Raw genomic sequence first — 13544 nt, forward strand, 5'->3', positions numbered from 1 at the left:
ATGGCAAGCCTCCTCAATACTAATGTTATCTCCTCTTCATACGCTCAGTGTAAGAACACTCTCTGGGGTCTATCACTACAGTCCAACACCTGGCATACTGTAAGCAGTTCAAAACCGACTTAAAAGCTGCAAGCAGATTAATAGGCGTATGTAGGAGAGCCTTAAGTTCATTGTCAATAAAAAAAAAAGAGGAGACCAAGTGCTATGGGAGAGATGCATCAAGGCTGAGGAACTAGACAAAGATGGCCTCTGAATGGGAACCCAAGGTTGGCTGTATCCCTGCTCACTCTGGCATCGGTTCAGCCAATCAGGGCGGATCTGCTGCAAAGATGAAGTCTAGGGAAATTACTCCCTTAAGAGACTCTGTAGGAGGCCTCAGGAGAGCAGTAAATAATACAGCAATATTAGCATTAAACCTCCATGTTCTACAGCGCCTTCCATTCTTCAGATGACAAAAGCGGCCTTCTGTAGGCATGTGTATTTTGATTTACCCTGTACAGACATTCTTAAAAATAGGCATGGAAATGTGATTTTAAAGAAGTTAATTATATCCTCAGTTCACAGGGGAGCTCATTACTTAAAGGCTGCTACGGCAAAGTCTTTTGTAAATCACCCACTCTTTTCTCTGAATATCAGAGCCCGTTAGTGAGCACTGAGGCACAGTCTCCGGTGCTGGCTCTCATTTGTCTGCCCATCCATTTGTCCAGCTAAGAAAAAAGACACAGCAGCCTGACCCGGAGGCACGGGGCTATAAGCCCAGGACTCAGGAGGCTGAAGCCGCGTGAATTCAAAGCTGGCTCAGGCTACACGGTGAGATCCTGTCTCACAAAGAGCCATTGAATCTGCAGGGGGAAAAAAATTAAATGAGGCACTCTAGGCAAAAAAGCATTGCAGAGAGAAAAAAGCTAAACATTGTAATCCTTGTCCTAAAAAACTGTACACTTAGCTGCAGAAATGAGACACACACCTACCCACAGAGAGACATGAGCTTGTGAGATAGGGTGTAATTAAGAGCCAAAAGAATAACAAGTTTTCTGGTCCAGAGTAAAAATTCAAAATTCATGTGGGTACCACAATGCCGGACACCTGAACCTCATGCCATCTGTAGGACAGTCCTTCATATTCACTTTACAATTTGTTTTTTAAAAAAAGATCTTAGCTGTGCCCTGGCCAAATAGACAGAAGCAACGCCTGGTAGAAATAATCTTGTCTGATCTTCAACTTGCCCAAGGACCCAACTTCCCACAGGATGTTTTGGCAACTGCATGTTTTGATCTTGGATTCCTCTGAAGATGGCCACCACTCCGACCCCCCCACCCCCCAGCTGATTCTTACAATGTCTTTATGAGACACAAAGAATCCAGGGTCAGAGAACACTCAGCCGGGTTTTCCTCCAGTGTTTGAAAGGGAAGAGCGAATACACATGGAAAGACCCTACAAAATTCCACTTGGACTTGTTCCAGACTTGTTTCTTATTTCCCTTTCCTACAACCACGGCCTATGCAGCATATGGTGTCTTCATTTAAAAAATTTACAGGAGTTCTGGGCAAACTCCAAAACTCATGAACTATCATCACCTGAAGCTACAGAGAAACATCTACATCTTAGCTGGGTTAAAACTACAGGAGACAAATTGTTTTTAATATTTCTAATGAAGTACTTGAGATGATTGCATTTTTTTTCTTCTGGTATAATTCTTCAAGAAATTCTCCTTAAGAAAAAGAAAAACTAAAGATAAAAAGCATCTTGAAATGACAGTTACTCCTCACAGGTAACCCTCGCACCCAATGCCCATTCCTCTCTTTGTTTTGTTTTGTTTTGTTTTGTTTTGTTTTGTTTTGTTTTGTTTTTTTGAGACAGGGTTTGTCTGTATAACCTTGGCTATCCTGGACTCATTTGTAGACCAGCCTGGCTTGGAACTCATAGACGTCTTCCTGCCTCTGCCTCCCAAGTGCTGGGATCAAAGGCATGGACCACCACACCAGGCCCATGTCTCACTTTGAATGCATGCAGTTTCCATTTGAATATATAGATACTGTGACCCTTTGCTCCAATAACTCAAATAGACCAAGAGGGAGGAACCCATCTCTGAATGACTACAACCAGAGTACTAAGTGCTCCCTAACCAAGAGTCCTATTTGCAAAAGTTGAAGCTATTTGATAAGCCTGTCCAAGGACAGCTTACGCATCAAATACAGAGAACTGACGTATGCCGATGGATCAGTGGAAATCAAGTAGCTATAGTCACCCAACATGGAAACGTCCTCATTCTCCTAGTGAAGTACAGTAAGTCTCCATGCCTTAAAAAGAAGCTAGCCGTAGCTCAAAGCTCAGCATCTGAAGTGACTGCCAGACAACATAGGAATCATGGTGTCAGTACTGCCGGCTACACTGCTCCCCACCAACCCTCAAGGGATGGAACCCACGGACTGTTTCCTTGACCCACCCAGTAACACAACCCACCCAGTGTGTCTTCTTCACCCCTGGACAGCTCCGAATGAGAAGCAGACCACGCTCTGCTCAGAATCCAAGCCATGTGAGTGTGAGCGGATCTTAAGGATTTTTTTTTTTCCTGTGGAGGGCTAGATAACAGTTATCTTCAATTTTTCCATGAAAAGATCCATCTAAACTCCTTAGTTTGGGGGTTGGTGAGATGGCTCAGTGGTCAAGTGTTTGCTACACGAACCTGGCAACCCTGAAGGTGGAGGGAGAACTGACTCTCAAAGGCTGTCCTCCCACCACCACACAAACCAAGGCACACTTGAGCATGTGCACACACATGCATGTCTTGACTACACACGGTAATTATATATTAATTATGAATTAATAATACATATTAATTCTCAGCTCTGAAGCTGTGGGGAAGCACCCCCACAGGACACAAAGCAGTGAGTGTAGCTGTCCTACTGTAACCCTCATGTACAAACTTGGAGGGGAGCCTTGCAGCTTCTCTACCTCTAAACTCACCCATCCTTTCTAAAAACCTCATATGAGAGACACAAGGGAAAAGCATACAAATCAGCTCTCCCTTGGCCCTCAGTACTCTTTTGGATTCCTGGCAAACATGACTGTGCAATAGGAATTTCAGAAACACCAAGAATGAGTAAAAGTGAAACAGAGTCAAGAACAACAAGCACAATCGGTACTTGATGACACCGACTACACTAAACAACTGACACCCGTCAGCTCACGTCACACACACGCACAACACCCAGGAAGGAAATGCTGTGGTTCTTCCAGTTTAAGACTGAGGCTCTGAGCAATTCAAAGTCCCTCCAAAATCAGACGCAGGGATGCCAGTATTTGACACAGGTCTCCACGTCAGTACAAAATTTATACTCTACACACTACACCCCTTCCCGCAAAGGAGAAATGGAAATGTCCTAGGGAAAACTAAATGAACTACAGAGTTAGTGGCACGACACTAAGATCTGGCCTGTTGAGCTGATCTTTCAGAAGTGGCCTAATTTACCATTGCTAAATTTTAAAATGTCTCACAACAAAGAGCCTTCCTTTTCTCAAGCCCACGCTTTAAGCATCCATTATACCTTCAAGCACATATATGCCGGGAGTACATAGATCCCATGGTCACCTGTGGTTTTTAAGGAAAGTCAACAGATGTGAAGCCTCCATGCACTTCCTATATCCATCAGCAAATACTGAGCAGCATCTCGGATGATCCCCAAATCTTCTTGACATGAGAACCAATCCAGAGCCACCCCCACAAAAGCACTGCACTGATATTCTTGGAAACAGCTTTCACTACGTAAAGGATGGACGTCCCAATTTAAAAAAAAAAAAAAAAAACAACTGCTGGAGTACTGACATGACTCCACAACCGATCTTAGGAGGTGGATGACAGTCTGAACTCTAAATCCTACAATCATTGTATAAAATCACCTTTGGGTGTTCGGTACATATGACAGACAATAACCTGCTCAAGACTTGGGCTCCATCCTGAGACACTTTAATAATCTATGCAAACGTCTAATATTCGTAAGTCTGCTAGACCTAAAAATGCCAGAGGAAGTTCTTCGACTCCTCTTTCCTCCTCGTATTTTCATTACACCTAACGAGTGGCTTGAGAGACTCTTCCAAACTGCCCACATCCATCAGAAGGTTCTTCATGGGCTGCCCTCTCTACCCTGGGAGGGAGGGGAAGGGCTGGGGAGCTGGCAAGGTGGGAGCAGATTTAACAAAACAAGGCTGGCCAAACTGCAGCCTGTGACCATCATCCAGCTGGCTGCCTGTTCTTGCATAGTCTGTAAAGGAAGAATGCTTCAACACTTTGAATGCTCAGTTTAAAAACAAAAACAAAAACAAAACAAAACCACAAAAAAAAAAACAAAGACAAAAACAAACAAACTAACAAATCCAAAAGAAAGTACTTCTCTGTTACATGGACATCATGTAAGACTCAATTTTCCGTCCTCACACACACTTTCATCACTGCCTAGCCATAGCCAGGCTTCCCAGAATCCCAGGGTGCTCTGATGCTGTCCTGACAGGAAGGAGTGCTACAGTAAAGACACTTGTCCTGAAAAGGTCTAGAGTATCTATGACTTACATCTTTTAGGTAAGTTTAAGTGTACCAATCCATAAATGTGAACTGTCAGCCTTCAGATGGAGGCAGAACCCAAAGCCAGACACATACACTCTGCAACACCAGAAAAGATGACCGAGGTCCACCAGAGGTAAGGATATCAATAGTGGCCCCATTGCACAGATGCCAGCATCAAGTCCTCCTCATGTGACTGAGGAACGAGGGAAGTTTTGCTTTTTTCACTGCCATTTGCAAGGATGCCCTGTAACTTCCAATTTCCTGCCTAACTGCATTCTTATTCCAAATTGATGAACTGTAAATAACAAGCCGCTTTATGCCTCTCCATGACCAATACCACAGCCACAGAGTACACAGTGATAAATTTTCTTTGCATGTCTTGGCAAGAAGCTATAGGTATGAAATTTTGGCCTCCATTTCCCAATTTCCTTCATTTGTCAGGAAATGGTGACAAAAGGCTCTAATTAGTTAATTCTAATCACAGAGAAAGGGGTGTGATGGAATACTTTGCCATCACTGTCTGTGAGCAGGCACACAAAACAGACTTGGCCATTCCCCCTGCAGGGGCAGGGGATCTATCAGAAGACAAAAGAATGCAAACCGCCAACAGATAAGGGGTAATTAAAGATCAGGTCTATAAATTTTACACTGACATAAATTTAACAAGATTTGCAGGTGGAAATGTGGGATTGAAAAGGAAACCCTGACTCTGAAGAAAATTGAAGCAATTCTATATGCAACAACACTGCATAATACATAGATTTATTATGAAGACTAATACCCGTGCCTCCGAGCTCTTTCAAACAAAGAATTTGAATTATTCAGTGCCACAGTAATTTCCAAGTGGTCTGTCTTCTTCAAGTTTTCCTCCTTAATTTGCTATGATCCATTTTCCATAAATTTTTGAGTTTTAATGTCTCTTTTAAAAATAACAATCTACCTAGTGTATTTTTTTTTAAGTTAGTTGAAGGGAGCATAATCCAGAAAGGTCTCAAAATGCAAGAAAATTCTTTCGGATGTAATATGCATTAAAAACAATGCTTTCTCACTTCACCGTCTCAAAGGTGCAAAGTAAAACTGAGCTTGGTAGACGGGAGAGAACAGCAAGAAATTCAACCAACAAGATTTGCGAACAAAGACACATTTCTAGGACGATGACAGAGAGACTCCAATGGCTAGCTGATGCTTGACAATGCTTAGCTGACCTTAAGTGACACCATAGCCTCCTAAAGGCAACACTGTTTCTCAAAGAGTTACAACTTTGGTACAATGACTCGTTAACAAAAAAACGTCAGGGACAAACACTCACTGGTGGTGATAGCCCACAGAGAGTTCGCAGACTGGGAACGCAATCACTCAAAACCTTCAGGAAAGCAGGTTTCAGTATTTCAATTTGTACAATGCAAAATATTCTTGAGCAAACAGGAACCTGGGATCAGGTGAAAGCCTGATTCTGATTGTTTTTAACCCTTCCAGGGCATTAACTCAACAGAGCTGGCTGCACTCACCGGAGTAGGCCCAATAGGCGTCTCCTGACGCTTTCCGCCTGCGGATCTGCACCGAGCTGCCTTGTCCGCTCTCCTGCAAGGCCCCCACGTAGCCTTCAGTCAACGCTGGAAGAGAACAGAACACAGCGAGATGAGCCATCAGGACACAGGACACAGGATGTTAAGATGCAAACAGCCGAGGTAGTCTATAGTCCTTAGGGGCTGTCTACGTAGAACCTCCTCTTGTGTATGTTATGATGTAGCTTGTGCCTGTAACCCCAACTCTTGGCTGAGACAGGAAGGTTGCCTCCTGTCCCAGGCTGCCTGCGATACACAGCAAGGAGGCTGTCTCAAAAGAGAAAACACTATAGGAAAGCCCAAAGCAAGACATTTGCACATTTCTGGCTCATATTAATGGCATCTACGAGCTTTTATGTTGAAATTTAGGTTGCCAGTTCGCTTGGTTATTTTGAGACGGAGGTCACTCTGTAGGCTAGGCTGACTTACAACTGACCTTGTAGATAAAGCTAGCATCAAACTCACATCCACCTTCCTACTTACCCCCATCCTCCCTGCTGGATTACAGGTGCAGCTCCCCCAGCTGAACTTTTACGAGGTACTTGCTATGTCTTATTTATTAAACCTCCACAGCACCAAGTGTGGATGCAATGGTACCAGTGATCGAGAAAGAAGATTCAAGAAATGAAATAACTTCCACTTGCTTAAGGTCAGATCACCTTTAGAACGAAAATGTGTTCTTTGGATTCTAACTAACTGAATAAATGTGTGTTCTGGGTGAAAACACCCTCCGGGGTGCATGTGCACTTCACTGTGTCCTTACATGTGGGGGAATTTGGGTCCAAAGCTCCAGTGCGACAAAAGGCACACAGCACAACTGAATGCCAAACAGAGGCATCAAAGCCAGGGCCTCTGCCCCGCAGCAGGCACATGCACAGGAGACTCCTGGGGTAAATACCCATCGTCCACACCCTTAGGCCCACAAAAAGTGTCCTGCAGGTCCCATGGACAGCAAAAGAAAACCTCCATTGACAGTGCTCAGAAGGAAACACGCAGAATGGTGACACGCTTCTCAAAACTCAAAAGGAATCCATCCCACCCAACAAAAGCAAAAGGATTCTGTACTGCCGTAGTTTCCACCTGCCCATTCTGGCATCCAAACTCATCCCTCCTAGCCTTTGCATCCAATGCAAATTGCCTCTAGTGATGAGCCCACACCTGAATGCACAGATGTGTACCGAGACAAATATCACAGGTGCCCAGATTCCAAAACAACACACACCATCCGCCTGTATTAATATTCAAACGCACCCAAATAAAATCAAGTATGCTTTCAGGAAGAAAATAAAACAGTTAGGAGAAACATACATTCACTTTGAGATGAGGATAGCAATGGGACTACAAACTGCAGCATGTTTTCTATTCAGATCAGTCAGCAATGAGGGTGTGAAGACATTACTTTTGATGAGACTGTGGCAGACAATGGGGAGAAAACACTTAAACTGCAAGGACTAGCTTAAGTCTTGCAACCGGGGCTGGAATAGAGATGCTCCTGAGATGAGTACTTAAAGGAAAATATGAACAGAAGAAACTCCAAGTGCCCATTTCAGAAGGAAACCTGCTATCACTCCTATGTGATCACCAGTCCTGAATGGCAAAGTTTAAAAAAAAAAACAAAACAACAACAACAAAAAAAACCTTAAATCACATGCTCAATGTACCGTGCAATGAAAAATGTGGCCACTCACTACCCAATTCACCCTTGAGTTTTGTAGAAGAGCCACTCAGAGCATCAGGGAGTCAAGTTCTCACCTAGATCAAAACTAAACCATCCTCTTCCCTGCTCTCTCATGCTTCCTGCCACTAAACCATACTGAACAATCAGGGCTGTGTGTGTGTGTGTGTGTGTGTGTGTGTGTGTGTGTGTGTGTGTGTGTGTGTGTGTATGTGTGTGTGTATGCTCGCATACAGTAAACATTTCCGTGCGTATCTGTTTACTGTGTTTCATATAATGGCCCAAAGACCTTCCTCTTTATATCACGACAATAACTATAGCAGCATCTTGACCATATGAGCAATAAATGCCTCATTGGTGTATAGTGTTATCATCTTCCTTGTCTGTAAAATATGAGCCGTAGAGGATATTTCAGAAGATAACAGGGCTTACTGTGAGCAGAGCGCCTAACTCAGGTCCAAGCCCCACGGACCAGATGCTATGAGAATTTACTCTTAACTGACCTCTTGCTAGATGCAGAAGAACTTGCAGGAAGTTAATTGTCTAGAATGCATAAGAGGCATGATCAAAGAAAGGGTGGACTGCCTCGGCTCTAGGCCATTAAGATGAATTTTTGTTTCTGTCTGTTGAAAGACAAGGTCTCATGTAGCCCTGGGTAGCCTCAAACTTCAGGCCCCCTCATGCCATGTCTCCAGTTTTGAGATTACAAGCGTGTGCTCCAACACACCCAGCTTGTTGGGTAATGGCGGCTAGACTTTGTGCATGCTACCCCTGAGCCACACCCTCCTGCCCACACTCAGATGACTTCTAGGCCTTACTCTCCTTGCTCTACAAATGACTTGTGAGATGGCTGGTGGGTGGATTCTCAGAACTTGGTCTGGGTGTTTATTGGGTTCACAGACCATTTTTTTTTTTCTTCTGCTCCAGTAAACTCTGCTAAATTTAAATTGAACTTTTCTAGGGACGCTTTCCCTCGGCACCATCATAATCGGAATTTGCTCCACACACGGCCACTGCTTCAGTACCGATCACAACCCATTCTATCAATCAATCTGTTGTGGATTGAACAGGTACCCAGCACCTCTATCCCTGCCTACACGTGAGCTTGTCCTTCCTGGACCTAAGCCACAGAGTCCCCAGACATCAGCATCCTGGTAGCCCTGGGATGGAATCAAGCACAAGGCTATCAGCCAACTGTGCTTCTTTGCTTACTGAAGTGCAAGACATAAGCCCAGGAGGATGCTGGGACATGATGCCCTAGAACAAAGGGTTATGTAAGGACCAAGTATCGGATCAGCAGAAGCTAAAATAACAACGGAGCCTGGAGCCAAGCCAGGAGGCAAACCATATAGATCAATTCTTTTGACAGCATTAGGGCCTGGCCAAAGCCAACCAGAGCCAGCCTGACCTGAACTTGTAGTATTGGAGAGCTACAATGAACTGTCTTCTGTCATTAATGTGAATAGTCGTCTAATGACAATGATGGTATCCTTTAAACCAGAGGCCGCATATCAGATATTTACATTACAAATCACAACAAACAAATCATAACAAAATTACAGTCAGGAAGTGACAAATGATTTCATAAGGGGGAGGGGTCACCATAACATAAGGAACTCTATTAAAAGGTTGCTGCATTAAGAAGGTTGAGAACCACAGCTTTAAACAGGCACTTCAACTTCGGATCATTAATTTATTCATCTACAAATGGCCATCATTGCAAAAGATGTCTGATTTTTCAACCTAGCGATGATTTTTTTAAAAAAATAGAAATCACAAAATTTTTCCTGGATTTTGAGCCTAAAAATTCAAATTTAATTGTTTTGAATAGGACAGAAATGATTTTTTAAATGTCCTAGATTTGAGGGGAGGAGACCAAAAGTCACCTTCTGCCTCAGCTGCCTCACTTTCAAAATCACTGCTTACCCACCAGGAAGAGCAAACACTGAAACACAAAGCAGGTTAGAAAGGGCCTGAGAGCCCAATAGGCAGGGAAGCAAAGCACCCTATCACTGGGCACCAGATTCTTTACAATAGAATTCTTTCCTTTTTTATTGTATCTACCCATTACATGCAATTCCTTATCCCATCCCCAGGTGATGCTTGAGTAGTGTATTGGTGGCACTTGTGTAAACTAAGAGAAAATGATTTTAAAGTCCTCACTTCAAATACCTTTCATTCAAAGACGAGGTAATTTTTAAATGTATTTTTAAAAACTATTTGAATAGCAGTCAAAATGTATACACACTATATAAAGCAACTTAATGTTTTATTGAAGGAGCAGAGGTTTGCAAATGGTAACAGTCTGTGGCTCCCAAGTAAAGCTACAGAGTCAGCACGCCAAATTCAATCAATTTTAATACTCCGTTCTCTCCCAAGCTTCAACAGCCAAGCAACAGCATGGTGCTGCTACGGTTTGGCTATGAATCATGCTATTGATTTTCAATATCTTCTGTGCAGAAAATTAAATTATGCAAATGCATGCCTTTACGGATCCTTACCTTAATGTGAAATTGCATACTTGCTTATGTCAGCAACTTAATTACACAATTAAAAATGGAGCGTGCTTATGAAAATGTGTAGTTTCACTCTTCAGAACAGACAATAAGTGTAAATCTGCCTATGGTTATCATTTGAATAACAAGAAGGAGGAGATGGTGTTATGCAAACATAAACTCTAGCAAGTTCTGCCTCCTAGTCCCTACGGTTTATAGATATGAAGTTCTTTGTCAGTTGAAGGCATAGGAAGGCTTTTTGTCATGTTATATACAATGTTCCAAATTGTTGGAACACTTGTATACAACACAGAAAAGCCCAGCGGTATACACAGATACATATGCTTCTGAAAGAGGTCAAGTACAATGTCACTGTAAGCAATCCATGTGTATCCCCAATTGGCCGGCAAACCTGGGCAGGTAGAATTTTCAAACTCAAGCTGTCTTTTGAGAGTCATGACGATGTTGTAATGAAATGGGTTTAGGAGGGGCACCTCCAGCTACTCCTATCATCCCAGTTGGCCTCCCGATCCTGACAAGATGAAAGTGGAGATGTGAAAACCAACAGCATTAACTAGCCAATGATGCTTACATCTCACTCAGCAGGAGGACTCTTAAGTCAACTTGGTTGCTAGGCAGAGAGCTAAATGAGTGGCAGGCATTTTCATCAGGGACTTTTCAGAAACTCCATCTCCTCTCTGAACTTCTACTGAGCCTACCTCATTTCCAGCCGAAAGCGAAAAAAGATAAAATGTTTCAGGCCCAAAGGCCCAATCCCTTCCTATAAAAATATCCTGTGAGGTACCTATTACTGAAGACATCAACGAAACAGTTTCCTGTGTGCATGATTTAATTTCCCCGAGCTACTGGACACAGTTTATAAGAATAAATGTTTGTACTCTGGGACTATAAAAGCAGATGTGCTAGCCATCCCCTTCACTGCATCCTCAGAAGGGCTCTGTGTGCTACGAGAGCTTAAAAAAAAAAAACTGGTCTTTGGGGGAAGGAATTTGAATTTTCATTAACTCTCCTGTGTTAATTTCTGTACAAGCATTTTTCCTTCAAAAAGCCCCATTCCTGTCAACACATTAAGTAACAATTTCACATAGATGGCTTTTTTCTTTAATTTGCTTTCGTTTCTACTTATGTATATGTGTATATGGTGTACATGTATGTGTGTATGTGTGTGTGTGCGGTGTGTGTATAGTGTGTGTATGTGTGTGCATGTGTGTATGTATGCTATGTGCATGGTGTGTGTGCGCAGCGCCTATGTAGGCCAGAGAGAGTATCATAATCCCCTGGAGGCAGAGTTATAAGAAGCACTTGTGACCCCTCAGACCTGGATGCTGGGAACCAAGCTCAGGACCTCTGCAAGAGATGTGAGCAGAACTAACCACTGAACCATCATCTCTAGGCCCAGAGGTCCTTTCTTAAGTTTCACTGTTAGAGAGAAGCAAATGTCTCCGAGACTATAAGAAACAGGAATCAAGTTGGCTGTGGTGGCGCACACCTTTAATCCCAGCAGTTGGAGAGGCAGAGGCAGGCGGATCTCTGCGATTCCAGGCCAGTCTTGGACTACAGAGTGAGTCCCAGGCCAGCCAGGGCTACATGGTGAGATCCTCACGTAAAAATTCAAGGGAGAAAGGGAGGGAGGGCGAAAGGGAGGGAGGACCAAGATGTCATAGAGTTCTTCCCAATTGTAAGGGCGTGACTAAAATTACAGCGCACATGACACATTTTCTTCTGGTGACAAAGGCAGTCCATTTGCATATGCACCTGTAACTGAGAAATGGAAGTCTGAGATGCCCAGCAAGGAAGGAAGGAAGGAAGGAGTAAGGAAGCTCAACCACAGCTCTTCTTCCTACAGCACTTGTTGTCTTTCCTGTTTGAACCAACAATGTCCACTTCATGGCTGCTGAGTCAATGATCCGACATAATGTGAAGTCCCAACACATGAATGAGTTTGTGAATGTATGCGCACCTTAACGAGGTGACTGGATCACGAAGACACTCACTTCACCAATGGATGGAACCAATCATGACTTCATAGCTACTAGCAGGAAGTAGAGCCTGACTGAAAAAAGAAAGTCTGTGGGAAGCATGCTTTTGATAGGAATCCTGTGCCTCCAACTTCTGCGATATCTCTGTCTCTGTCTGTCTGTCTGTCTGTCTGTCTGTCTGTCTCGTCTCTGTCTCTCTCTCTCTCTCTCTCTCCTTTCTGAGTGCCACAAATCGAGAGACTTTGCCCTTCTGATGTGCGGTTTCTCTCCACACACCTAGGAAAGGAGAGCCAGCAACATGCAAAGTAAACCCTCTGCAACCACAAAGAAAAATTCATCTTTCTTCCTTTCAAATATTCTCCCAGGTATCTGTCATAACAATGAAAAGCTAACCAACATCATTAACAGCCACATTAAAAGAAAGGTTATACAGAAGTAAAGACTAATTGGGTTTATGATAAGAACAGCCCAAATTCCTTCTAAAACATGCTCACACAGCTAGTACACTGTACATGAAGGTATTTATTTATTTATTTTTTACCTAACTAGATGCCCAGTTCTTGGGTATTGTAAAGAATATGGGGGTCTGCGAGAAGAAATTAAATCAAAATTGAAAACAACACAAGGAAGTAAAGATGGGTCCCATGTGCACAAGTGACAACTGCACAGGGTGATAGAGCAGAGAAAAGGAAGGCTAGCTCTCTGGCCATAACGAAAATTAAGCAATAGGCCCTCTCATTTTCATCTGCAGAAAACATAATTTTACGATGGCAAGCAAAGAGTTAAGCAGGCTGTTTGTGTCTATTAGAACTCTTCATACAACAAACAAATTAAGGGTCCCTCAAGTCTGATGAAATCAGGCACAATTTTCTCTAAATTTTAAAAGAGCATTTAAGAACATTAAATTCCACACAATAGTCTGAAATGAATATATCTTTATCTTTTTTGTGCCTACAATGAGCAAATGTATCAAATTATAGTTAAAAGTAATTAAATATTCTGACGACTCTCGCGTTTCCTTTGTGCTACATTTCAATTAATTGTGGTAAAATGTACTTGGTGGGTGTCCCAAAAAAGCAGACTGGAGAAGTACACCTCTGAGCAGCGACAGGCTGCAGACTGTTCTCGCTGCTGTGTGATACCCAGCCAACCTCAAATACAATGGATTACATTACAGCAGATTGCCTACTTCATAATATTCAAATGCACCTATTGTCCTAACTGCAAAGAATTGTTTTTCATTGTCTA

General features: G+C 42.9%; 1 protein-coding gene across 2 annotated transcripts in view; it reads right to left on the reverse strand.

The window, feature by feature from the left end:
- Positions 1–13544, reverse strand: part of PTPRG (protein tyrosine phosphatase receptor type G) — a 685241-nt gene that overhangs the window by 503294 nt on the left and 168403 nt on the right. For both annotated transcript variants that reach the window (XM_084795413.1, XM_084795412.1), the window contains exon 2: positions 6070–6174. In XM_084795413.1, coding sequence (XP_084651539.1) covers positions 6070–6174 — 105 coding nt within the window. The remainder of the gene's footprint in view (positions 1–6069; positions 6175–13544) is intronic.

The sequence above is a fragment of the Acomys minous genome, assembly GCF_964271855.1.
Source record: "Acomys minous genome assembly, chromosome: 9".
In the NCBI taxonomy this organism is placed as follows: domain Eukaryota; kingdom Metazoa; phylum Chordata; class Mammalia; order Rodentia; family Muridae; genus Acomys; species Acomys minous.